Consider the following 27,890-nt stretch of genomic DNA (forward strand, 5'->3'; position numbering starts at 1 on the left):
GCAGCAAGCCAAATTTAACTTTTTTACAGTTGGATTGCCTAGCTCTGATCAGGTAGGCAATACAGAGTGAAAATAAAACACCCCCCCATATTTGATTTAGTAGGTAGGTGCCATTCTTGCATTGTATTTTCCCCTCAAGAAAAATGGTAGTCTTGTACAATATGAAAAATATTACTCTGATTAAAACAGGTCTCAGTAGTTCACCTTTCCTGGTTAACACTGAACAATTCTCTGAAGGCTGATATCATTGCATGTTTGTTTCGTAAGACTGGTATCTAAAAAAGAAAGGGAAGCAATTTTAAAATCAGCATAGACAAAGCCAAGTTGGTAATCAAGTAATTAAGAGTATAGGCATGTGCAGAAATTAACTGTGTAATCTATGGGGTGTATTTGCACGCTGTCAGCGACTTTGCAGTAGCATTCCTGGCCCTGGTTTCCTGTGGAATGTGCAAGGTCCCTGGGATTTGTCACATGATATGCCACAGAAAGATGATGAGTAGAGGTGGTTTTTACCAGGCAACTGGCCTCCTATTTTCGCCTGTAATAATTTATTCATGTGGCAGTACCCAAGATGTATTGATACCATACTCACTGTTGGCTGAAAACTGGTGTGGTATATTGAGAAAAATATGAAATACCCACAGTTAGCTCAGCTGAAGAGGTTGGAACTGGTTGGTATCTCAAAATGGGTTGCCATGTAGAGGTGCCTCTTATTCTGTTAAGGAGCACAGCGAGTTCTTTTAGCCCCACAGCATCCTCTGTCAGAAGGTTTTCTGAGAAACACAATTTCAAACTGGCTGCTGGTGGCAGAGCTCCAGGAAAGCTGCTTATGGGAGTGCAGTCTGTGAGCTCTTAGAGTCTCAGCTCTTGGCAAGAGCCTTTTGAATTGCAGAAGATAAAAGAAAATACAGCTGAATAAAAGTTTCAGGGTTTTTGTTTGTTTCTTGATAAGTTTGGAAAAAAATTGTTATCAATTGTAAGTAATGTTTTAGGTGATGTGTTTAACTCTTTTGAGAACCAGGTTCCTTTGTGTGAGGAGAGGAAGCCCCCAAACCCTGCCTAATCATTTCAGCTGGTGGCTACATTTTCAACAGTAAACATGTGAGTAGGTCGTCATCCGTCTTGAGTGAGGGGCATGTCTGGTAAAGTCGTGCCAGCCCTCAGATTTTGAAGTGTGTATCTGCAGCTAACTGATACTCTTAACAAACAAAGCTCTGACTGCGTGAGCTGTCTTTAAGTATTCTTATTTCCTACTTTTTTTTTTTTTTTAAATAAGGAACATGGGCATGCAGAAGCAAACAAATTCCCTTTTCCTTTGCTATCTAACTATACGCTGTCTCCCATTCAAGGAGATGTCTCTTACCTTTCTGGACATATGCTGGCTTTCCTAATTCTAGACACTTAAAAGCTAGGGCCACCATACACTCGTAAGGGTGAGTGCCTGAGTCCATTCTTGGATACCTAAAGAGAAGGCTTCATGTTCTGTGTTCCAGAAATCAATGGGAAATGTGTGTCTCTGGCATTTTGAAATCAAATTACCTATACGTGTCTAAAAAGTAGTGCTAGCCCAGGTTCAAGCAGTATACATCCTCATAATTCTGAGGAAGTTGGTGGTTAGCATGCAGGTTTTAACAAGTTAAGGCTTTGGCTTCCAAGGCCAGGAGCACTGCTCCAGACAACTTTATCTTTGTACCTGTAAATATAAAGTTGAGTAAATAATATTATTGTGATTCAAAATATTCTTTTATTAAAAATCGTAAGAAAAAATGCAAATACGTTTCCTCATTTAGCCTTGAATAAAAATCTCACAGTGAAAATGTTAATAATTTCAGTGAAATTTTCCTCTAATTAATTCTTGGAAGATATAAAGCCAGATTGGGCAGTGTATAATCCCATCGTATAAGTCACCTGAAATATTTTCAGAGATGAGGTGGTTGTCCTAGGCGTGTGTTTTTTTCACTGGGCATTAATCACATACCTTGTTTAGTGTGTAGGTTGTAGACCAGTCAGTGTTCTATGGAAAATTCAGAAAACCATCTGTTTCTGATCATTTTTACTTAAGGATGTTGCTGTGATTGGTTTGGTTTTTCCACGCAAGTTTGTAATGCCACCAAGTGAAGAATAAGCAGCAAAATAAGAAAGGTGTTTGTGTGTTTCTATGTTGTCATGCATGGCCTGTGTGGATCTGTTGCTCTTGCTGAGCTGCTGCAAGCTGGGCTGCCTTTCAGCATTCCTACTGCAGGTCACACTCTGAATCATATCTGCCTTTCTTGTCTGTCTCTTTCAACCTTGTCTGGTTCCACGGCCAGAAATCTTCTCCTGTAGTGTCTTTTACCAAAAAAATATCACTTGATGCCTTTGACTGGGGGGGTTTTGTTTGTCTGTTTCTTGTTTAACCTCCTCAGATGTAACTGGTCAGTTTGGTTTTGCTTTAATTCATTCTCAGTTGCTAAGGTTTAGTAACCTTCCAGGTTTCTTTGGTAAACCCATGATGTAGCCTTTGCAACAAATGGTGTCCGTGCTCAGCAAGGCATTTATGAAAGTGATTACATCACAGAAATTAGAATTCTTAAATTGCCTGTAAATAAATTCCCCAAATCATCTGTGGTTGGATGTGTTGAGGCAGAATCCCAAAGTCCACGTTCTGTCTCTATGTGGTCTTTACTCAATAACTATCATGCTTTCAGTGGGCTAAAGTTAGCTCTGCAAAAATTGTTGTGGCCTAGTCTTAATATTGCTGGAGAGCAACTCTATCCCTGTGGATGGCCATGTAATGCCAACCTGTCACAGGGAGGAGAGCTATGTCACTTGCCTCCACAAGCTATGCAGCTACATTGCAAACCTGTGATGGTCAGAGGTTACAAGTTTGAAATATAACCAAATAAATAACTGGTGGTATGTGACCTTTAGGAGTTGGAATATTAATTTTAACTTTCTTTGTGTTCTGAAGTACTTTTTTTGTGTGTTCCAAGACCTTATTTGCTGAAATATCGGGCTAAAGCTTGAATAGTGATGTGTGTGCTTACTATATAATTAGTAATTCTATGCTAGTAATATTTACATTTAATAAGTTCACTGAATTCGTTATAACCTTGACTAGGAGAATTGCCCTCAGAGTTATGGGGAAGCTAAGATTTAAACCTGTTTAGTGCTTGAGGAGTAGGGCCAAGATGGCAATCATAAAGTAGGCATCAGTACTCTGAAAAAAAAAACAGCTGTGCACCCCAACTCCATAATATACATCATACATCCAGTAGCTATCAATATGACCTGAATTTGAACCTGAAACCTAGAAATGAAACATTCTTGGGTTTCCCTTTGAATTCTCTTTTTTTTTTTTTAATTAATCTCATTCTTTGTCAGAAAGTTGTGGCCAAATAGCTATTTAAGACCCATCTGTCAGCAGAAGCAAAATGATGCAGTTTTCTTAATACAGGATTTAATGCATCAATGTAAAACCCCTGCATTGAATGAAGATCAGTATTCTTAATCTACAGTAAGACGAAGTTTGGAAGTTAAGTCAGCAAGGAATTTAATGAAAGCATTTGACCTGTCGATGATCAAAGTCCAGACCTGCAAAGAGCATTCATTAGTTGGTGGCTGATACAGTGCTGTGCCTTGTTTCTTACCCTATTCTCCTTTAATGTCTTAGATTTCTTTTTCATACCTGCCTTAGCATAACGAAGGCAGCTGTTGTTCTGAATTTCTGGCTATAGAAACTGATAAGTGAATTGATTTTTGAAACAACTTTTCTGAATTAGCTTCTCATTAATAAGCCCTTACTTTAAATAATTAGTGACAGTAGAATGAAAGCTTTAATTTGGCTTTTATAGGTCAAGAAAAAGTTTGATTTTCGTCTCTGCATGCTGTACTGCAAGCTAATAGAGAATCTTATGGCTGAAATCACAGGCCCAAATTTAGGAAAAAAAGAAAAGAAAATGAAAGACTTGTGTATACATAGCAGCATACCCTGTTAATATAAAGATTTACTTTTCAAGTAGTAGCCAGGTTCTCCAACAGTGTTGTTATTAGGAATTTTTTGTAAGCATATAACAGCAACAGTAGGTGTCATCTAAGGAAGAAAATTGTGTTGGAATTCATGCTTCCATAAAACTGCTCTCTCCAGCAGGGCCTGTTTTATTTTATCTTGTTCTAATTACTGTAACATTTACGCAGAACTGATGAGGAAACAGAAGCATGTGCCCAATCATTATGGCTAGTCCAGCAAAACAAAGCTAAGTCAAATCTTGCTTTCTGTCTTGCTAATTTCATGGAATAGCCGCATGCCTTGGTGATTCTCTTGTGAAGGTCTGTGTTCTGTTCCGTTATCTGTCCCAAATGACATCTGGGAAAGTTAAACTTAGTGTGGATTAAATGTTGTCATTTTCATTACCTTACATTAGCTGTAAGTTAGCCTTTAGGTAGTAAGCAGTGAGTTTTTTAACCTTTTTCAATAGCAATTTTTCTGCTTTTTTTTTTTTTTTTTTAGAAGGAGCAGCAGGTGGGGGAGGAATAAACCAAATATGCTTCTACTCTTGTACTAATGCCATCTGAACAGGTTCCTTCGTACTTTAGCTTAGTTCCATATAGCATTATCTCTTTTAAAGATATATTTCATTCCTGTGAGCTGCCAGATGTGGTGGTGATAGGTTCTTAGATCTCAGATAGGTTGACACTGATTTTCCTAGCACACACCAATGTAGAAATCTGGTCTGTAACTCATCCAAATGATCTTTTCATAACAAAAAGTGCCTTCTGGCAGTTGCACTGCAGCTGAATACTATTAAACTGAATTCATCATTTGTTTCTGATTGCTCTATATGTTTACATATCTTACATATTAGTACGATCTTTTATAGAGCACACACTGAGGTTAAGTCTTCCCAGACAGAACCTCTTCCTCCTTATTTGCCCTTTCAGATGTTGAACTTCTCTTTTTTACATTAAAATGAATGGAAACTTTGAAACTTTTTAATGCTTTCCTCTACCAGAACAAGGGGCTAAGATATAGGAATGCACGTGGTTAGTGGGCATGGTGGTGATGGGTTGGCAGTTGGACTTGATGATCTTAATGGTCTTTTCCGAGCTTTATGATCCTGTACTGGGGAGATGTGGAAAGGTGACATTTTCCTGCACAAAAGAATTCTTCCCCATCCAATGCCAGATGAACTGTGAGCTACAGTTATGGAGTATGATTCTGTAAGTAAACACCATCATAGATGGGGCAATAGTCTGTGGGAATAGGATCAAATGCTTCTCATCTCCAGTCTTCAAATGCCTGCTGCAGTAATTGTTGTGCAGAGAGCATTCTGACACCCAGCAGGGGGCAAGTAACTTGACCCTCTCTGTGTTTCAGTTTCTCTATATGTAAAAAATAATAAACAGTAACATGCCTCACAATAGGAGCGTGTTGCAGGGTGGATTTAAGTTAAATAGAAGGAAGAAAATATGAAGCTTCTTTTGAACATGTATTTTAACTTTCAAAGAAGGATGTCATCTCTTATTTGCTTTAAAAATAAAAATCAATTGCCCAGAGATCTAAAACAGATGTTGTTTTCTACTAAAAAGATTAAGGATTCTCTTAAGCTCATTAAAGGAATAAAATGACACCGCATTGATCCATCTGTATCATCATAAGTATGTCTGAAGGCAATAGAAAACTCCAAAAAGGTCCCTTCCAGCCCCCGTGATTCTGTGACATGGTATTAGTGGCACAAAAATAACTGAGTCTGGCACACTGTGCTTATCTTCTGGGTTCTGCGGCACACTTTTCCTCCAACCTTATGCTTATGTCTACTCATGTGTTTTAGTGGGATTGAGTGGTATGTATGCACAGGCAGAATTTAGAATTTACAATGAAAATACAAACACCAGCTGCTGCATGGCTTGAAAAACTCAAGCGTCCGAGTTATATCAAGGAGGGGAAATGGAAGCCGTTTGCTGTCTCTTTTATACATATATCTGCAGAACAACGTTCACCATTTCTTCTCAAAGAGCATGTGCCTGATTTTGGTAGTTTATTATTACGTTTTTTATCAATAACCATGCACAACTGGCCTAGAACTAACCTACCTGCAAAATGTGGATTGAACTGTTTAAGTGAAGGTAGGAAATAAAATAAAACAAAAAACAAACAAAAAAACAACCAAATTGAGCAATGCCACATACAGTGTTAATAAATCCCAGCATGCTAGCCAGTGTTCTTTACTTTGGAGAGATACTACAGCTGAAAAATAATGATAACCTGGTATCCCACTTGTTATATCCATCCATCAGTGTGGAGCTCCCTTGTTTGCTCTGTATGGGTGTTGAAAATTTGCTGGAATATATATAAACTACTTCAGTAATAAAATGATAGGTAAGTCTCAGTGCAGTTTGTGAAAAGCCAACATGGAAATAGACTGTCCTGGCAAATTCCTGTGGGTGTCCAAAATGCAACGCCAGTATGGGCTCCAGGGACACTTTGGTCCTTTAATCAATCTAAACCCTTTAGTTTTATCAGACATGCAGGACAATTTGATAAATGGTGGAGTAAGAACAGAAGAAAGATACAGATATATCTATATACCTATATAATGTATTTAAACTATTGTCCTTCTCTATGTTTATAACTTCCCGTGCATTCATAACACATCTTTGTGCCTCAAATATCCTTAGAGTATTTGGTCTCTTCCCACTATGCAGCAGTTTTAGAGGAGTTTAAAGGAGTGTTTAGAGGAGGCTTCAAACAAGCAGAACCCCTTCTGCCCTGAAGGTCCCTTCCTACACCTAAGGTGTGCCAATGCCTGAATGAAGAGAATCATAGAATGGCAGAATGGCTTGGGTTAGAAGGGACCCTGAGGATCATTGCGTTCCAACCCTCTGCCACGTAAATGAGACAGGATGCTGGGGTTCTCAGTGTGCTCCCATCATCAGTTTGGAGCAGATAGCATTTGGCAACATTGATCTTGTGCTGTGTTCTCAGTAAAGTTGGCAATGTGGAATTGGTTTAAACATCAGTTTATTTTAGGTTTCTAAGTTTTAGAAACATTTAGCCAGTACTTTTTGTTGCACTTCTTTTTGTTAGTGAAATTGTAAGAGAAGGCTTGCCCCATAGAGGTGTTGAAAACCCAAGGCTGCATTAATTTGTAGTTTTAAGAGAAAACAAAACAAAACCAAATGTCTTTGCAATGTTTTTGACGTAGCTTTGTCCACTTGGAGTCATAAATGCCTTTTTAAATTCAGTGCAGCTATTCTTGCTCTTTAATGGGTTTAGTCAGCCAAAACGTTACGCAGACACACAGACACATGTGCAGGCATACCTCTTTAGTGAAAGTAAGTCAGTGTCCTATGGCTGATAGGGGGGATTGAGCATAATTCTCTTCTTATTTAGATGCGTTCCAAAGAGAAATCAGGATAGCTTGAAACTGTCATGATGTATTTGGAGCAACCAGTCTTTGTTGCTTTGTTTTTCTACTTAACTTCATGACGAGAATCAGCTGTAATGTCAGACGATGGCTAAAGCAGACTATTGTTTGTGCAGAACCCTCCCTGCTGCTGGTATATTTACTAAACATGTGCGATGCACAAATGCCAGTAAACTGCATCATCCAGCATATTCCCCAGTTGCCAGCAAAAACTGTCTTTAAAGTTTGGCCTGTTTAAATATACAGAGAATTTGCATTGAGTTGAACAGAAACAGAGCTGAATTTTTGTTTACTGTTCCTTGAAGCTATTTGGATATGAAATCCTGGTGTTATTGAAATCAACAGCAATCCACAAGCATCCTTCAATGGGTGCAGAGTTTTTCTAATAAAGAACAAGCTCTAAATACAAAAAAGCATTGTCCCATTGACTGAGACCTTTCTTAATGTTTGTTTCTGTGTTGCAAACGTGCAGACTCAACATTGTTAGGGAATTCTTGTTTCCTCCTCTTGGGGCATTTCCTACCTTCTAGAGAACAGCAGCTGCAGATTTACTTCATTAACAGCTTAGTGGGCAGTGCATTCATGCACCATCTGATGGCGTAGAACTGTACTGCCATCCTATTTTCCCATTGAATTTATGGCTGCATGTACCTTGAACGTCTCAACCTGTTGGTTCTGGAAGAGGTGACGTGAATCATTCTCCAAATGAGAGGACAGGTCATCTACCTATGGGAATGGATGAGCTGTCTTCTCCAGTACCTGCTGCAGGAGTAAGTCATGTTCAAACAGTGCAGAATGCTCAGCTAGCTGCTATGGCAATTTACTGCTGATTTGTAGCATGTACTACGTTCTGTGCCTTGCTTGCTAGCTTGTCATACCTCCTTAGCCTTTCTTTCTGCACTCAAAAGGAAGTATAGAAAGTCTATCTAGTCTACTGACAGCTTTAGTAAGAGGAAGAAAAGTGCTCTCCACCCTTACAAACTGGTAATTGGCATCTTTTGAAGCAGAGAAAGGAAATGAAACAGTTTGTCCCACATCCTGAGTGATCTAGCCACTGAAGTGCTGTGTAGGGACAGGACATCACTGTAGATATGGATGATCTATCAGTTCATGAAAGAGAGTTTCACGAACTTGATGTAAGGGTTCACAGAGGGAAGGAAAGTTTTCTGTAATGTTAAGCTTAAATAAGACACGGGACCTGAAGCTGACCCAGGCAAGTGTTTCCTGTTGGCTTGGGACAAGCAACTCCCCACCATCCAGGCCAGGTTTGCAGTTTCCACACAAGAAATCTGACTGGGAATGGTCAGCTGGGTTTCCCTTTGATTCTCAGCTATGAAAACACACAGGATGAGTGCTCTGTAAGCACTGCTCCCTGGTCAGGTTAGCTATGTTTTCTGCTGACAATCAAGCACAGAATGTTTTATCCAAATGCTCATTTTAACTAGAGTGTTTTTCTGGAGGAGCAAAGCACTTTTCTTCTCCATGTGAAATATAGTTCTTATTCCTGAAAGTTCATTCTTTGGTGTGGCCAGGCCTGTGGCCAGGCCCAGCTGCTGTCTAAATGGGTGTGAGTGGGAGAAATAGGAGTTAGGCAGTCAGTAGCTGCAGCTGTATCATGTCATCTGAAAATGATGCAAATGGGGAACATATTTCTCCACATTCTCCTTAGAATAAATCTCCACCTACACATTTTTGCTGATGATGGTAACTTCAGTGGAGGAGCACAAATCAGTATTAGATTCTGACAGCTGCCAAACATTAGCTGTTAAGCACCTACTTCAACAGGTCACTGAGGCTATTTCTTACTTTTCCAGATCAGTGAAACGCCCATTTTTGTTCCTGGTGTTTGGGGACCTTATTTCTCTGCCATGGTTCCTGGATTGTGGCTGAATGAAGGAGGTCAAAGTGCTACAGGAAAGCTGGTAAGTATGGAAGCGTAGAGCTCGAGATGGGAGCTGACTGCAATCATCTGGGATAGCTTCACTGCCAATTGAGCCAGAGCTGTGCCTGAAGCATCCTTGTAAGATTAAAGGAGAAAGCAGTAAACAATTAGTTGGTTGTTATGCCCTTACAGCTTGTTCATTTCCATTCTGATAGGGGATTATATGTGGGGTGGAGCACTAAGGGCATATAGTCCTTTTTTGATAATTGCAGTGATTATTTTTATAGTTCTACAGGTAAGTAAGCTTTCATACTTTGTAGTAGCAAGAGGATGAGGTAGGCTTTGAGATGAGGAAATGTACACATGAGGTCAAGAAGACCTCAGTGCGTGCTTCCATGTTTCTCCATGTGTTTCTCCATGTGTCTCTTTGCTCAATCAGTATGATCTGCCTTTAGTGGCAAGGTGCCAAATTCCTACTGAGAGCCTGGTCTTGCAAGGACAAGCTGTAAGCTCCAAGCATACAGGTGGGTTTGGCTTTCCACAAATTGCAGCCATAATTGCTGTCTTACTCAGACTTAGCACCACCCATGTTTTAAAAATCCTCGTGATCAATGCACGTGTCCTGGAAGTTGCAGAGTTGGGCATCATCGCGTTTATGCATTCCATATGAAACAATCATGGTACAAGGAACAGAAATAATCCTGGATCAGGAAGCCCAGATACACCCTAAGTGGTGAGCTGTGACTTGATGTTCCCTCGTGTCTGCAGTCCTTGGCCACGTGAATCTTTGGTTCCTGTCTGTACAGTGTCACACCTTCAGTGGGACAGTCAGCACTCTTCCCCAACTGCACCTCTGGTTCCCATCCCAGGCCTGCACTGAGCCTCGTGCTTAAATCACTCTTGCAGCAGGTGGGATGTGTGTTACATTTTCCAGGTCAAGACAAGGCTGGAACCAAAGTGTCCCATTTGACAGGTAACAGCTACAGCCAGAAGTAGCATTTAATTATCACTCATGACAGCACCACTTCAAAGGAAAAATGGTAAATCTCATGCATACTTCATAAAAACACTTTTGAGAGAAGTCTCTGTGTGCTTAACGCAAGGTGGGTGGAGACATTTAACTGATCCCAGGAGAGGATACAGCAAATCAAATGTTTTTAGTTGGCTGCCACATGGGGGTTCATCTGAAAGATGATTTTAAAAATCCTTTTCAGTCACTGCTGGATTCCATTCTAGTACCAGAGAACAAAGTGTTCCTCAGTCATTTAAGAAAATGCTGCAAATCCTATGTGCTTGTTTAGGGACACTTAGCAAAAGTCAACTGATAGTAAATAAAGGTATATTACAAAAGCTATCTTATTAGAACATTCTTAGAATATTTAGTGTCGTTTTGTTGAGATTGCACTTACAGGAAGAAATGGTTTGTGTGTAAAGTGGTGTGGAAGATAGGTTGCATTCACTATCACTATGGTTTTAAAGCTGAAGTCATTGTATTCAGGACATCTCAATATCTAACTTCATTCTAACAGTAACACTTCTGTTTAAAGCTTTTTCATAACACATGTACGTATGATATTTATCTATAGCTGTATTTCTGGATTTATGAGTTGTTCCTATGTTCTACAGTAATAATTTAATATTGCAATTAGGTCAGAGCTTTGTTCTAATTCATGTTTGAGTTTTGTCTTTGATGTAAATCTCAGAAAGAACAGGCGTGTGTTATTTTTATTCCTGTGTTCTGATGTATATGTTTCATGATAAAGGTTTCTCTACACTGATTACAGTCTAGACTCAGACTGTGAAAAATATAATACATAATGTGTTTTACTGCCAATATATACTGCCAAATACAGTCTGTGCTCTTGAATAGCTCTAGTTTTGCCTGCTTACTTGTTACTGTCACTTCAAGAGGCCACAAAACACTGATTCTACCTGATACTTCATTCTGTGAGTAATGATAATCACTGTGATGCGGAAGGGCTGGATGATTTATAAATACAGCACGAACAGAACCTGTATTGAGATTTTTTTTTTTTAAGCAATAATTGCTTGTCAGAGGAAACATTTTGTTTCCTACAGTGAACACATGGAGCGCTTATCCAGATGACAACACACCTTGTATTTTATTGTAATGATATGATATATAGAAAGACGTAGGGATTTGGGCCAAGAAGATGCTACTGGTAGAGTTCCAATGAAAGCATGCATGCAATTTAGTGAGAAAGATTAGAGGATGTATTCTCAAGTATTGCTGGGCAGGAAAAACTTCTATCCTATTGGTGTTACTCTTCTGATTGAGGCACTGTGTGCTCAGCATATTGCCTTGTTTAGTTTTTTGTTACTGTTTTAGCTTTTTGTTACTGTTTTAAAGCAAAATCTTGAATCCTGTAACGTCAGTGGGAGTTTTGCCATTAGCTTCACTTGGGTTGGGACTTTACACCTCATGAGTAACTTAGAAGCTCTCTTGTCTTTTTAAAGTTATGAAACTGCATTGCCCCTTTCCAGGACTGAATTTTAAAGATATAATCATTCAAAAAAATCTTGCTTTCCTCTTTTTCAGATAGAGCATGTGGTCCAAGGCCATGTTGCCTTCCCGGAATTACAATCCAAAGCTGCAGCCAGGTCACTGTTCTTATTTCTTTATCACATGCCTGCCTTATCAACTGACATATTGTATCCCCAGCACAGAGATATTGCTCTGCTGTATACATATTCTGGAACTTCGGAATCAACAGAGTGATAGTGGGTTGGAAGTATTTACAAAGGCTTTTCAGGTAGTTGTTCAGAGAGGAAAGCTCTAATCTCCTCTCAGATATCTTGAGGGTAGCTAAATGGTGATACCAGCTTCACCAGCTTCCTGCTTTTCAGCCTCTGTTTTACCCAAGCCAGCGTATTTCTTGATACCATAGCATCAGCCCTGTTCAGCTAAGCTGTGTGCCTTAGGCTAACAATGTCTTAATTTGTAGGTGACCTATTGAGCTCCAGGGGTGAAATAGAGCTTAATTAGGAATATATTATTCAGTATTTTTGGAACGAACATGTAAAGGAAACTCCTATGTGACAGCACAAATAGAACATAGAAAGCCAGGATACATTTTCAGACAAAGATGTGGGAGTGTACTGCTGGTAATTCCAGGATTCCTTGAACATGCAGATATGAGAGATGTCGAATTTTAGTTTGATCTACTTTGGAAGTGGATGAGGACCATTCAGACACTTCTGTCAGATCTGAATTTTCTGAGACTAACTTAGCTGAACAGTAAAGTACATTGGATGAAAAATTGGTTATCCTAATTATTTTTTCTCCTCCTTGGATTAAAGACAGAAACAGTGAATTTGTCCTTTAATCTCCAGTTTATCACTCTGGTCTAAATGGCAAGGGACAGTCCTGAGAGATGTATTAAAATTCATTCAGTTACAGTTAGTCCTCTCTGGGGGGATAAAGCTACCTGGCTCCTCTGGATGACCCTTTCATAGTTTTTAATGTTAAATGGCTTATTTATTTGCTGAGACCTTGACCAGAATTCCCAGAAATCTATTGGACTTCTTTCAATATGGAATAGATTCACGCTTCCTAGAATTCTCTTTGTTGTTCTTTAAGAAAGAAAATCAGGAAACAAATGCATCTGTGCGTTTGGAGTAAGGACTGATCTTTACTGCTTGGGGTTTTTCCAAGATTTTGGCTTCTGATCCATTTTTTTCCTGTGCCCCCATGTGAAGCATAAGCATAAGACAAAGAATTAGTTAGATCTCTGATGACTTTTTTGTGTGTTGTTAAAGTGAGTATGCAGCAGCTTGCTTGTCCATACTAGGTGTGATAATGTACTGACCAGAACGAATTTCATAGAGCTTAAATCTTGGATTGTGATCTGGATAGTACACTAAATACAGAATACTGGGAACAGAACTCCACATATACTGTGGAAGTGGTGTCATCAAAATATGGTGTCAAAAATCTGTGCCTCTTACTTGCTGCCTACTTCTGCCTTCCCAAGCCTGTCCTTTCCTCTCCATCTAGCAACGCTGCTCCTAAGTAGGTTCAGCAGAGTCAAACTGCCTGCTGAGCAGCTGGTCTCAGAAGCTTCACTTTTCAGATTTTTGTTCCTTTGCATCCACCAGGAGTGAGACTTTGCATGCTGCACTTACCACTATTCCAGCTGATTTGTGGTAACTTGTTAGGGCATATGTGGCTTACATGTGCTTGCCAGAAACCAGCTCCTGCTGGCCATTTGTGCAGCCTTCCCAGCCTTATTCCCATGTTCTCTTTTCCCTTCTCTTACTGGAAGTGAAAAGGGTTGAGTTGCATGAGGGCTGTCCGAACAGCTGCAAATTTAGCATTTGGTCAACCAACAGATGTACTCTGAACAACATGCTCCTTTTTTCACACAGTTCAGTGAGTTGCAGAAATCACTGTAGAGACATCACATTTAGTGTTCAATCTCTTTATTGTGTGGGTCTGACATCTAGCCATCATGATATGGTAAAATCCACTCTGTGTAGTCTAGGGTAGGAGATCAAAGTAACATCATTTATGATTTTAAGTCTAAATACTTAGCTTCCTGGTATCACAGTTCCAAATCTCCTGGTGCAAAAAGTATGTTTGCCACATCAAAGATTACATGATCATTGGTGCTTTGCAAAGAAGTATATTTTAGGATAGAATTTCTTTTCCTTTGCTTCTCAATGCCATTTCTCCATCTAAAGACATGGCTCCTGTGGAAAAAAAAATAATAATAAAAAAAACAATGAAGTGACACACACATCATCTGTCAGCTCTTCTGGGACCATTCAAGCAGAACACAATCATAGTATTTGACAGTTTTCTATACTGTATATTTTTATAGCCTTATTTCAAGTTTAGAGATGGAAAATTTTTACATTTTTTTCTCAAAGATTCAGACTGACATCTTCTAGATTCCTAAACAGATTAAGTACCAAACTCTTATTGCTTTCTGAAATTCTCTCCTTAATAAGAACATCATCCTGAGCAAACTTATGTTCAATTCTTATTCTCCACTTTCAGCATTGTTCGTTTTAATTAGCTTGTGCTTAGCTCTGCAAACCAGATCCAGCTGCTACTGATAGCTTCACATGGAACTGGATAGAAAAAGCTCCAGAGAGCTCATGCTATAAGACTATGTCCAGCAGAGGCTTGGTACAAACTGGAACTGGCAGAAGTTTGAAGGATTTTGCCAATCACTCACACTCACATTTTGTACAGACAAAATAAGAAAAGCTGTGAAGAAAAGCATAATGCCAAGGTGATCTGAGTCTTAACGTATCTGGCCAAGTTTCAGCTTCTTTTGTGCATTCTTCTCTCGGGGTGGTACAGACAGCTGATCCCTGCAAGAGTGGTCAAGCAGCACAGAAATCAGGTAGGAGCTGAGATGTCTGTCTGGTAGATTTCTGGACGAGCGAAGCTTTCTTTTCTTCCCAACATCAAACCATGATTTAGCCTGGAAATACAATGACTTCATGTTTAACGTGTGCTGCTTACCTATAAGTAAGTTTTAGAGATGTAGAATATAGGGCCACCTCTGCAAGGGGGGGGGGGAAATGGTGACCTCAAAATTACCATAATTCAGGTCCAGGAAGACACACAAAGCACATTTAAAAGTATGTGAATAATGATGTGAATTAGTTATTTTAATGTCTTCCAAGTGTACTTCATTTTGAATGATATCCTCTGATAGCATACACATGGTAAGGTATAATTGAAAAAACATGCAGCTGAATGGTTGAATGCAAAGTATAAATATACAGCTGCTAGCAGGTCAGAAGTCAAACTAGTAAAGCATATGCCAAATTCCCTTAGGGATCTCATTAGTGTGTGATTGAATATACATGTAGAGGCTAAGTGAATATCACTGTTTGGGTCTATAGTGGATGAGACAATGACTAATCAATTGTAATTAGGGTTACATGCTATTATTGACCCACATGTCTAGAATTAAATGCCCCACTTGGAGATTTCCAAGGGGTTGAAAAATATATATGAATCTGTTTATGATATTATGAGTCTTTGAAAAAGTATTCTGAGCATAATTGCAACATTTTTTAAATGGAATGTCACTGGAGCTATTGGAAGCCAAAGCACTGAAGAATTCACTGTTAGACCAAAGATCACTGTTGGTCCAAGAAAATGTCTGTTGGATATTGTGGAGCTGGGTGTATCTGAACTTAGATACAAGCATGTTTAGGCCCATGTTCGGCTCCTCCCTAAAATAGCAGCCACTTGCTTTCTCTCCTCCACCCTCAGTGCTACATTTTAATCATAACACATATTGAAATAATTATGGTTTAAAAAAGGAAAGCTGAAAGTGCTATTGATTAATCAGAGAAATTGTTTAACTGCTGTAAAGGAATTTTCATTTCTCTTTGGAATCCTCCTTGTTCTTCTCTCTTTCCGCCAGGTTTCCCTTTCACAGTGTCAGCACCTTGCTGTTAGAGACAAGCATCATCAAACCCCAAAGTACCCAACAGCTTTGGCTCAATTAGGGACTCATAGGAAGCAGTGTGCAGGCTCAAGATCACAAACTTCCACCTCTCGTCCTGCAGAACTGAGGCATGCAGATAGGCATCCCCACTGCCTGCACACTGCGGTGTTTCTCCCTCTTTGTTTTACTTCTGGGATTTGGGATTCTTTGTTGGGCTTTCTGCTTTTGAAAGTAGTACAAATGTTTTATGTTTGATGAATAACCTCCCCCACTCTTTTTCCAACTTGTTTTTCTTCTAGTGCTCAAAGTATATATACATACTTGAACAGTCACCTGGATCTGATTAAGAAATCCTTGCCTGTGGGTTTCCTCACTGTTGATTTACATGTTTGGCCAGATTTCCATGGAAACAGATCTCCCTTAACAGATCTGACACTAAAGGGCATGGTAAGAAACAGCCTGTCTTTGCAAAAAGGTCAATACAGGGTAAAAAAAAAAAAAAAAAAAATCTTGGAAGGAGTTTTAATTTTGAACATACTCCTCCTTAGCTATTTAAACTGTCCCATAGGATTTGGGTTTCTTGCTGCATTTTGAAGTGTGCTAAAGTTTCAGTAGAAAACCAGAGATCATTATAGTTCAGATATCGTTACAACCACATCTATTTCCTAAGAATAAGGAGAGTGTGCATCTCCCAGTAACCTTCCTAGGACTCACACTTCAGAACTCTGTTAGCAGTGCCCACAGTTGTCATTAGCTCACCTGTCTGCCTAATTTTGCATCAGCACAAATTAGAGTATGTCTACGTGGGAAAGGAATGAAACAAATGCAGATAATGTTTGGTAAATGAACTATATTGATTGTTGGGTGTTAAATCTCAACAGAAACAAAAAGCTCCTCTGCTTATTGTTAAAAATGGCCATAGATGCTCTCATGCATGGAAACATGCAGTCATGGTGCTTCGTAGGTCTTTGTTCAAAGCTGAATGTGGTCTGATGCTTGCTTCTAGTTTTAAAAATGCTACTTTTGGAACTCACAGGGTTTGAAGTACTGTGTTCTGCACAAGGAAATTTTCAGTGCATTGCAGTGTGAAACCTGAAAGCAACTTTTGGAAGATCACCAGAGATGCTCATCATCATTTTTCATCCCATCTTTAAAGATTTGGATGATTATTTCTCTTCATGGTTGCAGACCAAATAGGTAACAGGCCAGATGTAATTGTGCAGGGCTGGAAAGCTATCAGAAAGGTATCATTTGATGATATCAAAGTACCTGATGAGTAAGACAAAAATTTACTTCGAAGTGGTGTCATGTTCTTGTAATGAATACCTCAAGCTACTCACCAGCACCGAAATCTGCTGTGCGTGAGGCTGAGGTAGGAAAGGGAGTTGTAAGCACCACCACATGTTTTAAACCACAAACAGAGGAAGCGTCAAAAAATAGGTTACTTATGTGTGGAGTTCCACTAATATCTATATGATTTTATGAAAGAATTATACACTGCAGCAGATTCAGATTCTCCTTTGGTATGAGAGCCGTATGCGAACACTGGTAATAGCAATCATTTTCTCTGCTGGTGCTCACATCTGGCCTATGATGATATTAACCCAGAGTAACTACAGTACGATATTTATTTATTTCAGAGTAAAGAAGATGAAGGAATAGTCTTTAATTATGAATTGTCTTTCAGTGTTATGGTACTTGGAAGTGAGAAGAGCTTTTAAAAACTTGTTTTTATGTGATAGCATTTTCATATTATTACATTAAATACATTCAAAGGCAATGTCTGAGTCATAACATAAAACTGTCAGAGTTAATCTATCTCTAATCCCACACTGTATGCTGTTTGTTCTTTATTTCTTTGCAGAGATACTAACAATTTATGTGGTTCTTCCCTAGATCAAGAATAACATGTTTGACATAACATTATGTGTACAGCTCACAAAAATAAGTCTTAGAATTATCACTTAAACTTGTTACAACAAGAAACCATAGGGTTTTACCTTGGCTGGATTTGTATGTTTTCTCTTTGATCTTTGCACAGGTTGTCGGACTGACGCTGTCTCGGGGTCTGGATGAACTTGCCCTTATCTACTTGGCCACGATTCAAGCAATTGCTGTAAGCCATTTTAAGCACATAAAAGAACAAATGAATTGTCTTGTGTTCTGTGGCAGACTGATCATTCCCCTCCACTAAACAGATTGCTAGTAATAGGTGAATTCACTTAATGGGCTTCTTAAAGGAGCAAGATATTGTTTACCCACGTTGCTGACTACTCCCTGCTGTCGGAGATGGTGTGAAGAATATGTTCCCTAGAAAGATTTCCCCTTATGACAATTCAGAGCCTTTGTCTCTGGTGCATATGTGAAAAAGAAGCTGATGCTATGAGGGACAGCGTTGGCATCATGGGCTGTCTAGAGGGAAGCTGAGAGAGTGGAGGAAAAAAAGCACTGACTTCCTTTTAGGAAGGAACTTGCTCTCCCCAGATTTGCCTCAGCTTCAGACTATTCCTAAATTCACAGATTTCCTCTTGTTTTGTGATGGGAGGGCCAGAAGCATTGCTGAAGTCTGACTAGGTCTGTATCTCTACATACTGAATGAACCAGAGCTCTTTCCTCTCATGATGTCCCCATTGGAAGGCAAGCAGTTGCCTTGTATATGACAATTCCAACCTGAGGCTGTGTTTCTGTAGAAGCAGAGAGACCACCTTTATGAAAATGTCACAGAAGTTTGCTAACGTGCGTGCATGGGATATTTTATAGGAATACTTCTTTTTCAGCCCTCATTTTCTCAGATGAGAGGCTTTCCAGAACCCAGGATTTCCAGTTCATGAGAAGTTCTATTTTGACACAAGAACCTGGGTCAAAGGAGTTGTTTTGAAACACTGGCACAGGGTATCTGCAATGGGGCATGCTATCCCCAGGCGTTCGGTGACTGCAACTGACATTCCTTTGACATCCTCTTTGTAATTATAAAAAATAAAAAACAAAACTTGTTGAACTTGCAAAACATTAACATGTTGATGAATTGGGGAGTTTTCCTGACAAACCTCTATTTGGCTGGAAAACTTCCAAACTCCTCTACTGGTTAAACAGCAACTTTGATAGGTTGGGTCAGCCATCTGGGATAGAGGGTGGGCGGCTGCTGTAAATTCGCTGTGAGCTGTACATGTCGTGTGTTAACCCTCCATCTTCAGCAAATAACTTGGGTCTGGAATGGGTGGTTGTCTTTTTTGATCTTTTTTAAGATGTATGTAGCTGTGTTCTACCTGATGCTTCAGTCTAATCCCACAATTTAAATAAGAATGTGTAGGAGAGTTTAATCAATGCCAGCTACTGATACTACCCTGAAAGAAACTGAAAACTTCCCAGTATCGAACAGGTGCTCAGGTATTGTGCTGTGCTAATGAGGTGGAAACCTTCTCAGCTGGAAATCCTGGGAAAGTCACCTATTATCTCATTGTACAATGCAGCTCACATTTTATTGGAAAACACACATACTGTGTTCAGCTCTATATTCAGCATTTGTGATAGTTAATTGCCTCGATTGTGTGATTTAATATAAAAAGGTCATACAGTACTTTTCTTTGTAAGTTAACAGAAATTAATTTTTTTGTAAACACTATTCAGATAGTAGTAGAAAACAGACAGCAGTGACCTTGGGTTTGGTGTGATGTATTTACCAACTGCTGATGCTGTACCTGGAAATTTTACATTTCCTCCCATGCTCTGCCACTCCCAGGTTAGCTCTGCTTTGCAGAAGCACAGCCCCAGTCCTGTACCATTAACTACTGAAGCAAGACAGCCTTAAAACTAAGTAAAAGTCTTGTAGAAAGTGTAGGCCTGCCCACAGAATGTTAATCTCTGGTTTTCTTTTCAGCAGGAGACGCTTTTTTTCTTTTCATATAAAATTTGCATTTCAAGCCCCTCCATTTGCATTTTCTCCAATCCAGGATTAAATTAGTTCCCCCCCCACCCACAGTGAAATAAGTCGGGCTTTAATTTAAATTGCTCCGTGAATACAATTTTCCAGGCAGGTAAACACAAAATAATTTTCACAGCGTGTCCTTTCTCAGGGTCTTTGGCATGTGTACGTTGTGAGAGAAGTTGTTCATCAATCTGAATTTCAGAAGTAGTGAAAGAGAATATCCTTCTAACCATTCACTGCAAAATGCGATGCACCAGCTGGGGCTGTGAGAACAGAGATCCAGTCGTGGCCATTGAGCCCGTTCAGAGGAGACGGACTTTCTTGAGTAGTTTTGGTGTTTTTTTTTTTCCATAATTGAAATCATGGCTGTGTGATTTGGAAATGAGCTCTCTGTGTCAGTAGGGAAGTGATGGATTTAGTCAGCTGTGTTGCGGCTGCTGAAGTTCCTCGTAACTGCTTGCCTTAATACTCAAAAATACATTTGAAGACCTGTCAAGGATTGTGCCAGTCACAGCACATGGCTCGATCTGCAGAAACTCTGCTAGTTTCAGTTTTAGTGGATTTCATTTGCAGAGGGCTTTATTGCAGGCAGCAGACCTCTTAGTGAACTCGGAGCATAGCATAAAGAAAACGCAAGTAACGGTTTGGCAGAACTGGACCAGATTGTGTTTGTGGGGAGTTTGCCTATGAACGGTCAGCTTGGGTTGAAGTTTTAACTTGGATTTGGTATTTTGTCAAGTTTGTACTTCAAAATTAATTTCCAGGGTATTACAATGAGCTGGGAATTTAGGGGGACAGACAGTTGGTCAGTGAAATTGGAAGTGGTCTTGTAAGAGAAAACAGAGAGGGCTGGCTTCAATGGTAAGCAAGGGTAGCACAAAGAGGGAAGATTTTTTAGTTGGCAACTTGTTTTCATCATTTACAGAGCAGAACACTGACCTGTTCTAATATGAACTTCTGACAATAAAGTCTTTGAAATGAAAAGTTTAAAAATATATCCACGTTTTAGACGTGTTTCAATTAATCCAGGCATGAAATGGAACATTTTGTTTTGTGCAGGGCAAAGGCCAAAAGAAATAGTTAAGTCAATAGAAAATTCCTCAGGTTTTCCTTTTTGCTGAAAAGACAGAAAGTACAGGTTTATCATTTGCTCCTTTTTTGTTTTGTTTTGTTCTGTTTTGCCATTTAGTTTCAGAGATCTCAATACTGAGAGTGACATTCAGATATATTTGTACAAAGAAAACAGGAGTTTTTTGGTGGGAGTGTCTTTGCCATATAGGGGTTAGTTGTGAGCCTGGAAATCTTTTCTATATTGTGCTGCTCATGCTCACAAACAGCTGCTTATCACTGCCATCAGTTTAGCTGGTGCCCATTTCTGTCTTCTAATAATTGCACTCTTCACCCTTGTAAGTACTTCCCTGCAAGCCCCTTTTTCCCAGCACTGTGGATTGGAAGTTACCTTTTCCCGTTTTCAGCCACCCCAGGGATGCTCACTGCAATATAACTGTGCCTTTGCACTTCCCAATTCTTTGTGCAATCTGCTTGATTTTTTCTTGTCCGTAATCACAATACCATTTGCTCTTTAAAGCTAAGCAAGGTCTGTACCCTATTGGTCTACTCCCAGCCCCCGGGTTACTGCTAGGGGCAGGTAGTGTCTGTACGTTTCTGTCACACTTTGTAGGACGTTGTTCTTCTGTTCCTGTGGCTGCTCCCTTGTGCTCATCTGTTGAGTTTTTGTTTTTTCTTTTATTTTTCCCTTTTTCAAGTTAGGAACAAGACATATTTTGGAAGCTATGGAGGCTGCAGGCCATCATATCAACACCCTGTTCCTGTGTGGTGGGCTGAGCAAGAACCCTCTCTTTGTGCAGATGCATGCTGACATTACTGGTAAGCTAGAGGAAGTTTGGGTAAAGGAGTGTCAACTGCTTTATTATTGTAGGTGGCCAAATGCCTCATCTCTGGAAAAATAAATACTTCCTTTGTATAGAACTGAATTTTGTTGGTTGGACAAAAATATTGGAATGAAATGTAACTTCCTGCAAGACAGGATTTCCTGAAATTTAAAGGCATTAGAATAATACAGAGATGTGGTGCAAATTAAGCTCCATAATTTGTATTGATAGAAAATGGACTTTTGGAGGATCTTCCAACTTATTTCCAGTTTGTGGATCTTAGCCTGACAGGCTTCCTAAGCAAGTGCAGTAGAATTAATATAAAAACTGTGTGGAATTTTTAAAACCAGTACCTGTAAGTTGATGTCTATGATGTTCCTCACTATCAGATTTCTAAAAATTATTCTAGGCATGATATAAAAATCATTCCACTTAATCAGATTACAAGAAATTAATTTGATGAGGATAATGCGTGGTACATTTGATGAGTTTGTTACTACATAAGATGTGCTTTATTTCTAGTGAAATCTCTGTCAGGTTCATCCTATTTGAATTTCTGCTCATGCTGGACATGTAATGCATTGTAGAGAACAAATCCATTCTAAATTGCTTCAGCCTCTTTACCTTTCATATGGTTTAGAGGGCAATCTCTGCATCCCTGCTCCTGCATGATGTTCCATTTGGTTTTGTACAACTACTGATGGATGGAAGGTGCTGGGTTTGTGGCTCACTGCCAGAGAAGGCCTCAGTGCTTCTGATCTCCTTTAGCCTGTGTGCACTGGGTGTCTTAGCACACTTATGAGTCAGTTGCATGTACTTTTAAAAACAGGAAAAAAAATCACAAAATTTAGTTTAAAAGACTTCAGAAAAACTTTGAGTAATATGTGTTTAGAGTGTATGTCAGATGAAGACTGTTTGAGCTGTCATGAGCACAGTAATGCTCAGATTTGGGGTATTTGGTTGGGAAATCTGACTTGCCCTAACATCAAACCACATTTCACAACCCTGATGCAGAAGGGAAGATGAAAACATTCTTTTTTGTAGTTATCTGAGTTGAGAACAGAAATGGAGAAATAAATTATAATGCCTATTGGCCTTACAATTCACGGAATGTGTTGTGGTCAAAGTGGCACTTTGTTTGTGAAGAATGTTGAGAGGTGCATATCTTTCCATACATGACTCAAATGTTTTAGGTGAATTTCAGCATGCAAAGTTTGGGAGGCTGATTCCTGATGTGTAAAACAAAGGATCTGTGAAAAGGTATTCCGATTAAAATGTAATCAGGAGTTCTTTGACTGTAACTAATGGCCAAGTACAATAAGGTACAAAAAGGCCCTTTTGCAGTCTGGAGTTCTCCCCCATTTATAAAATCTGTGACTGACAAGAGATGTCAGAGTTCATCTGAGTGAAATGCTCCCAGTTGTGTTGAACTCATTTGAGCCTATCAGATAAAATAACTAACATTCCAGGATCAATCCCCCATTCTTTCACGAGAAGAAAAAAATCTGAATATATTATTGTTAGCTGCAAATGCCCATGACTCAGCCATGCAGACATCCAACAGATAACTTTACAGGCCACTTAAAAAGTATCTTGATCTTTTTGTTTGCTTGGTAAGAATTCTGCATTCATTCTGATGGTGCAGGAAATGTGCAGTAAATTTTAGAGCGTGCTGAAAATTGCTTTCTGCTTCAGCGCCTGGCGAGCAGCCGCGTGGCTGTAAGCTTAGTGTTAGGCTGTCTGTGTCTGATCCAAGCCAACCCAAGTCCCAAGCTATGCTCCATCTTAGCAGGAGGAGTGCTCACGAGTTTGATTTTGCACTCTTGTTTTTAAGGTGGGTGTGTTTATTGTAATTCAGACAAACATAAGAGGTGCTGTGGTCGGACTGGCTCACAGCTAATAGCCATTCCACTGGTCCAGCAACAAGCCTGTGCTGCACCCGTTTTCTTTCTGCCCCACGCTGCCTGTGCTAACTATAAGGAAAAATGGCATAAAGAGTGCTGTGGCACTGGAAAATGATTGTAGGCAGCTTTAAACTGAAGGAACAGAGCAAAACCAGCATGTTAGCAGATGCTGGAGTGCAAGGTGAGCTTGCTTTGAATTGATAATTGGTTTTTATATTAATTTTATTTTATTTTATTTCCCATTTTAAAAGCATGTATTTGGCTTTTCCTCTGTAGGAGTTGTTCAGAGCTCTCTTTACATCTCCCTCCCATTTCAGCTCCTTCTGATCTCGCAGTTGGCTCTCAGGACCATCATATCACTGAGGCTATTTGGAAAAGGAAGTCCTCCTCCCACCTCCGTGTTTGCATCATCATGCATCCAATGAAGTGATCTCAGTAATGGAAATTTACACACGTGCCAAATACTGTAGGAATATACAATTCTTTGCTTTAGTGGGATGAGCATCCAAAGTGCAGCTCGAGGAGTTGTTACACTCACGTAGTTTAGGCATCTCTAAGAATTCAGAAAACAGGCAGTTTTTAGTGGTTCATTGCTCTTTTTACTTCTGCTTTTACACTGGTAGTACAGGTCTTTGAAAACTTTGTGTGAACTGAGGAAAAGTATGGTGGCACCCATGGGTGATGAAACTGTTTTTGGCTACTTCTGCAAAGTATGCAAAGGTTTTCATTGTATTTCATTTTATTTTTCTAGGGTTTTAATCTTCTTTTTCAACTATATTGTATTGGAAGATAAGATTTCTCTTATTATTTCATTCACAGCTTGTGAAAGGTCACTATTTATATTTTTCTGCCTTCCAGCAAAAACAGACTGGCTTTGTTGGCATATATTTAAAAACAAACACAAACAACCTTTTTGGTTTTTTGCTGTTCATTACAAAAGAAACAGAAAGGTTACCATTGTATTGCTCCTCAAGGTCAACTTTCAGTTTTCAGGTTGCTTTGGAGGGTGTGGGTAGGAGATTACAGTCAAGTGCTTTGAGGTGAATAACCACTGTTTTTCATTTGCTTTAGATTCTGCATTAATATTTTGTTGAAATTGTTTCATTTACATTCTGCTTTTTTTTAGGGGGAGGGGGTGGTCCTGCAACCACACAGCACAGATTAACGTTCATCTGCAGTGGATTGTACTGTATAAATGGAGTTGTGAACATGGATTTTCAAGTCCTTTTTCATTCCTTCTTTCTTTTTCTTTTTTACCTTTAATTATTTATTGTGCAGCTACTGCTGCATTGCTTTATTCTTCCTAACAGATGTGTGACTTTTTCCTGTATAGGCAAGCCTGTCGTCCTGTCCAAAGAAGTGGAGTCTGTTCTTGTGGGTGCTGCTATTCTTGGAGCTTGTGCTTCTGGGGATTTTGCGTCTATACAGGTATGCAGTACCTGATTTTTTATTTTTGATTATGTCTTTTTGAATTATATTTTATGTTTGGAAAATTGGCCTTATGCACAGACTTTGATTCAAGTGGAAAAGTTTGCAGAGCCAGGAGGGAGCCAGCATCGCTTTCTGTCCACCCTCATTTTTTAGCACTGTTACTTATGTGTAAGTAAGATTCACTTATGTTTCACTATGGTGACATGCAGTATAAGCTGTTCTCTGTAAGGCTAGGCCATGTAATCTTACAGGCAGAAGAGGGCATTTGCAAGGCCCTGCTCCTGCAAGAAGGCCACACTTTCGTCTCAGCTCTGAGTCCCACTTTGCACTGAGGAATATTAAACATCAGAAATACCATAGCACTTACAGAGTTAAAAAGAACAAAAAACACACCTACGCCTCTTGTCTTGCTCACAGTGAATTCAGAGTTAATAACGAGAGTGGAAATTCATGTTTATTTGTGTTATTTCAATCCCTTAATGGTTGTAAAGTGGCAGTAATGCTTTTGTGTTCAGTGGATCAGCCAAAACGTGACTTAACTGCATTTATATAAGTGACAGTAAGACACAGAAACCTGTAGAACCATCTGTATGCTCACAATCATAGCTGTTTTCCCACCTGTCAGTTGTGCTAGCATAAGGCACTTCCTCTCCTAGCAGAAAGCACAGCTTCCTTTCATAAGAATTCTTCCATTAAAATTAATCCCCTTGGAACAAATATATTGTATATGCATTTCTACTTAAAAATTTCAGTGCTTCCAAGGAAATCTTGATTGTTTTGATAAACATAATTTCAGTAGCAGCTTTTGGTGATAGGAACTCATATTTAATTCCTGCCTTTCTGTTATCTGTTTCATTTACAGCAGCATTTCATTTCTAGTTTAAGATACCTTGCACCATTGTGCAATCAGTGACCATCTCAAAACTCTTGAAATTAAGTAAGTCTGTCTTCATAAAAATATGGTCCCTTCCCATTTCCTCTTGAATCAAAGAAAGTAATACCAGAATATAAAGAAAAAAAAAACCCATCCCATTTCATTCCAGTGCCTCAGTCTGGTTTCTCCATTCATGTCAGGTCTGATTGCAAGGCTCTTGCTGGCAAGCAGGGCGATGCCTTTTTTTCACTGAGTTGCAGGTCAGCCCCAGGCACTTCCTTGGGATCCCCCTGCAACAGAAAAGGGGAAAGCAGTTCGGAAACAACTGTTGTTATTCATCTCAGTGGACATTTATGACATGTTTCTTTCCACCCCACAGCCAGTGGTGATTGCTGGGAGCCAGGTGAGGCCCCATCCAAGACACCAAACCTGTGGTGGGAAGAAGCCACTCTCTGTGTTTTGGCTTAGTGTCTGTTCAGAGAATTGTAGTTAAAGAGGTGACACCAATGGCAATATCAGCTGTATTGTGCAGCAAACGTTTTCAATTATGTTGAAATATTTTCCAAAGAATTCAGGGACTTGAGATAAGGAACAGTATAAATTATACAAGTATCTTTTTAGGTGTAAATGGGTATCTAACATTGCAGTTCAATAACCTTCTCTTACTTTTCAAACACTTTTTGCAAAGCAAAACCTTTCGTAGAGGTGCTGCTGCAAACATTCAGTGTCATTGTAGTTTTTGCAAATAGCAGAAGTTATTATCTGTCCTCTGATAGATGTTTCTTACTTAGATATTGAGTTTTCCAAAACTGTTTGTTTGCTCAGTCTAACAGTAAAGGAGAAAAAAATACAAATAAAACCACCAAACAACCAACCCTGTGCGTTTTTTTTTAGCAATAGCCTCTTTCTTTATGACTATGTTTGTTTGAATGGGAATTTTTATTGTATTTGTCCCAGTGATTTTGGTCACATTTCTCAGAATGATTTTTGGACATGTCAAAATCAAAATGCTTAAAGATGATCTGGTTTTCCTGGCTTTGCTGTTCTCTCTTCTCTAAAATTCAGCCATCTTTAGGAAAGCTTGGAAATAGGACCCAAAACCAAGGTCCCTCAAAATCACCTCTGGTAATCTTAGTCTGGATTTCACAAGGTCTGCTGACTACCAAGCAGACAGGTAAAGCACACCAGTACCAAGCATTACTAGTAGTGCTGCTGAGAGTGATGCTTCAGGGAGCTGGTGAGCCTGTGGAGCAGGGCTGAGCTCAGGTTGTGTCTGCACACTGAAGCTGCAGCTTTGGGACTGCAGCGTGCATCAGGTGTTAGAGCTGCCCTGCTCATGTGTTCTGGTGCTGTGGGCTTTTGGGGGACACAGAGCACCAAGACAGAGCCAGTGCTCCGGCCATCTGCTGTGTGCTCAGAAAATTTGGTACACAGAGAAGGTCTGTGGTAAGGAGAAACGGTATAGAGCAAGAAACATATGGTAACTGTATACTGTAATTAGTCTTAGACTTTTAGATTAATGGTTGGGAAATGGATTGGCATTGCCTGTTGTTTCCTTAGGGGTAAAGTAGGTGGTTGTGGTGGTTGCTGTTACTCCCATAGTCCTGTACTATCTTGATCCTTAGTTCTGTTACATTCCATCACTGGGATTTGGAAATGGGGAAGTTGCTGCAGAAAAACTTTGGGGGATTATTGCTTCAGGAACAGGGAGTGATTTACCTACAATTGCTGCATGGTGAACCTAGTCAGCATGTTTGTGAAGCAATTGGATGCTCACACTTCCCTTTCTTGGGCAACTGATTATAATGGCTGGAACACAAATATGCTTTTCCCTAAATGAATTTCTTCTCAGAAGGAAGCAAGTCTCAGTGCACCTCCCAGCTCCTTCCCTTTTCTGTAATACAGCAGTGGCCATTTACAGGACGTGGTACTTCCTTATAATCCTTATTTCTTTTATCTTCTTGAGTGATTTGGACAGAAAAGATTTTCATGCTTTTTGTTCACCACATCTGTGTTTGTCACAGAATTCTCAGTATGCTGAGCCTTTGCAGGAGAAAAAAAAACACATTGGAAATGAAAGTTACTGTAAAATTTGTAGCCGTGGAGGTTAATTTGCTGGATGTGTGTGGTTTTAGGAGC

The 27,890-nt window shown here is 39.5% G+C and overlaps 2 protein-coding genes across 20 annotated transcripts in view; one reads left to right on the forward strand and one right to left on the reverse strand.

The window, feature by feature from the left end:
- FGGY (FGGY carbohydrate kinase domain containing) overlaps positions 1 to 27,890 on the forward strand; it is a 284,438-nt gene that overhangs the window by 231,811 nt on the left and 24,737 nt on the right. For 11 of the 18 annotated variants that reach the window (XM_090146739.1, XM_090146742.1, XM_090146745.1 and 8 more), the window contains 6 exons: positions 9,221 to 9,328; positions 11,849 to 11,910; positions 16,025 to 16,172; positions 17,767 to 17,841; positions 21,417 to 21,537; positions 24,780 to 24,874. In XM_090146739.1, the coding sequence (XP_090002865.1) occupies positions 9,221 to 9,328; positions 11,849 to 11,910; positions 16,025 to 16,172; positions 17,767 to 17,841; positions 21,417 to 21,537; positions 24,780 to 24,874 (609 nt within the window). The other 7 variants (XM_090146740.1, XM_090146752.1, XM_090146751.1 and 4 more) reach the window with 7 other exon arrangements.
- The window catches only part of LOC116236284 (E3 ubiquitin-protein ligase RNF170-like), a 46,258-nt gene continuing 43,248 nt past the window's right edge, over positions 24,881 to 27,890 (reverse strand). For both annotated transcript variants that reach the window (XM_090146778.1, XM_090146777.1), the window contains one exon: positions 24,881 to 26,041. In XM_090146778.1, coding sequence (XP_090002904.1) covers positions 25,943 to 26,041 — 99 coding nt within the window. In that variant the 3' untranslated portion in view covers positions 24,881 to 25,942. The remainder of the gene's footprint in view (positions 26,042 to 27,890) is intronic.

Source organism: Phasianus colchicus, chromosome 9 (assembly GCF_987193195.1).
Source record: "Phasianus colchicus chromosome 9, bPhaCol1.hap1.1, whole genome shotgun sequence".
NCBI lineage: Eukaryota > Metazoa > Chordata > Aves > Galliformes > Phasianidae > Phasianus > Phasianus colchicus.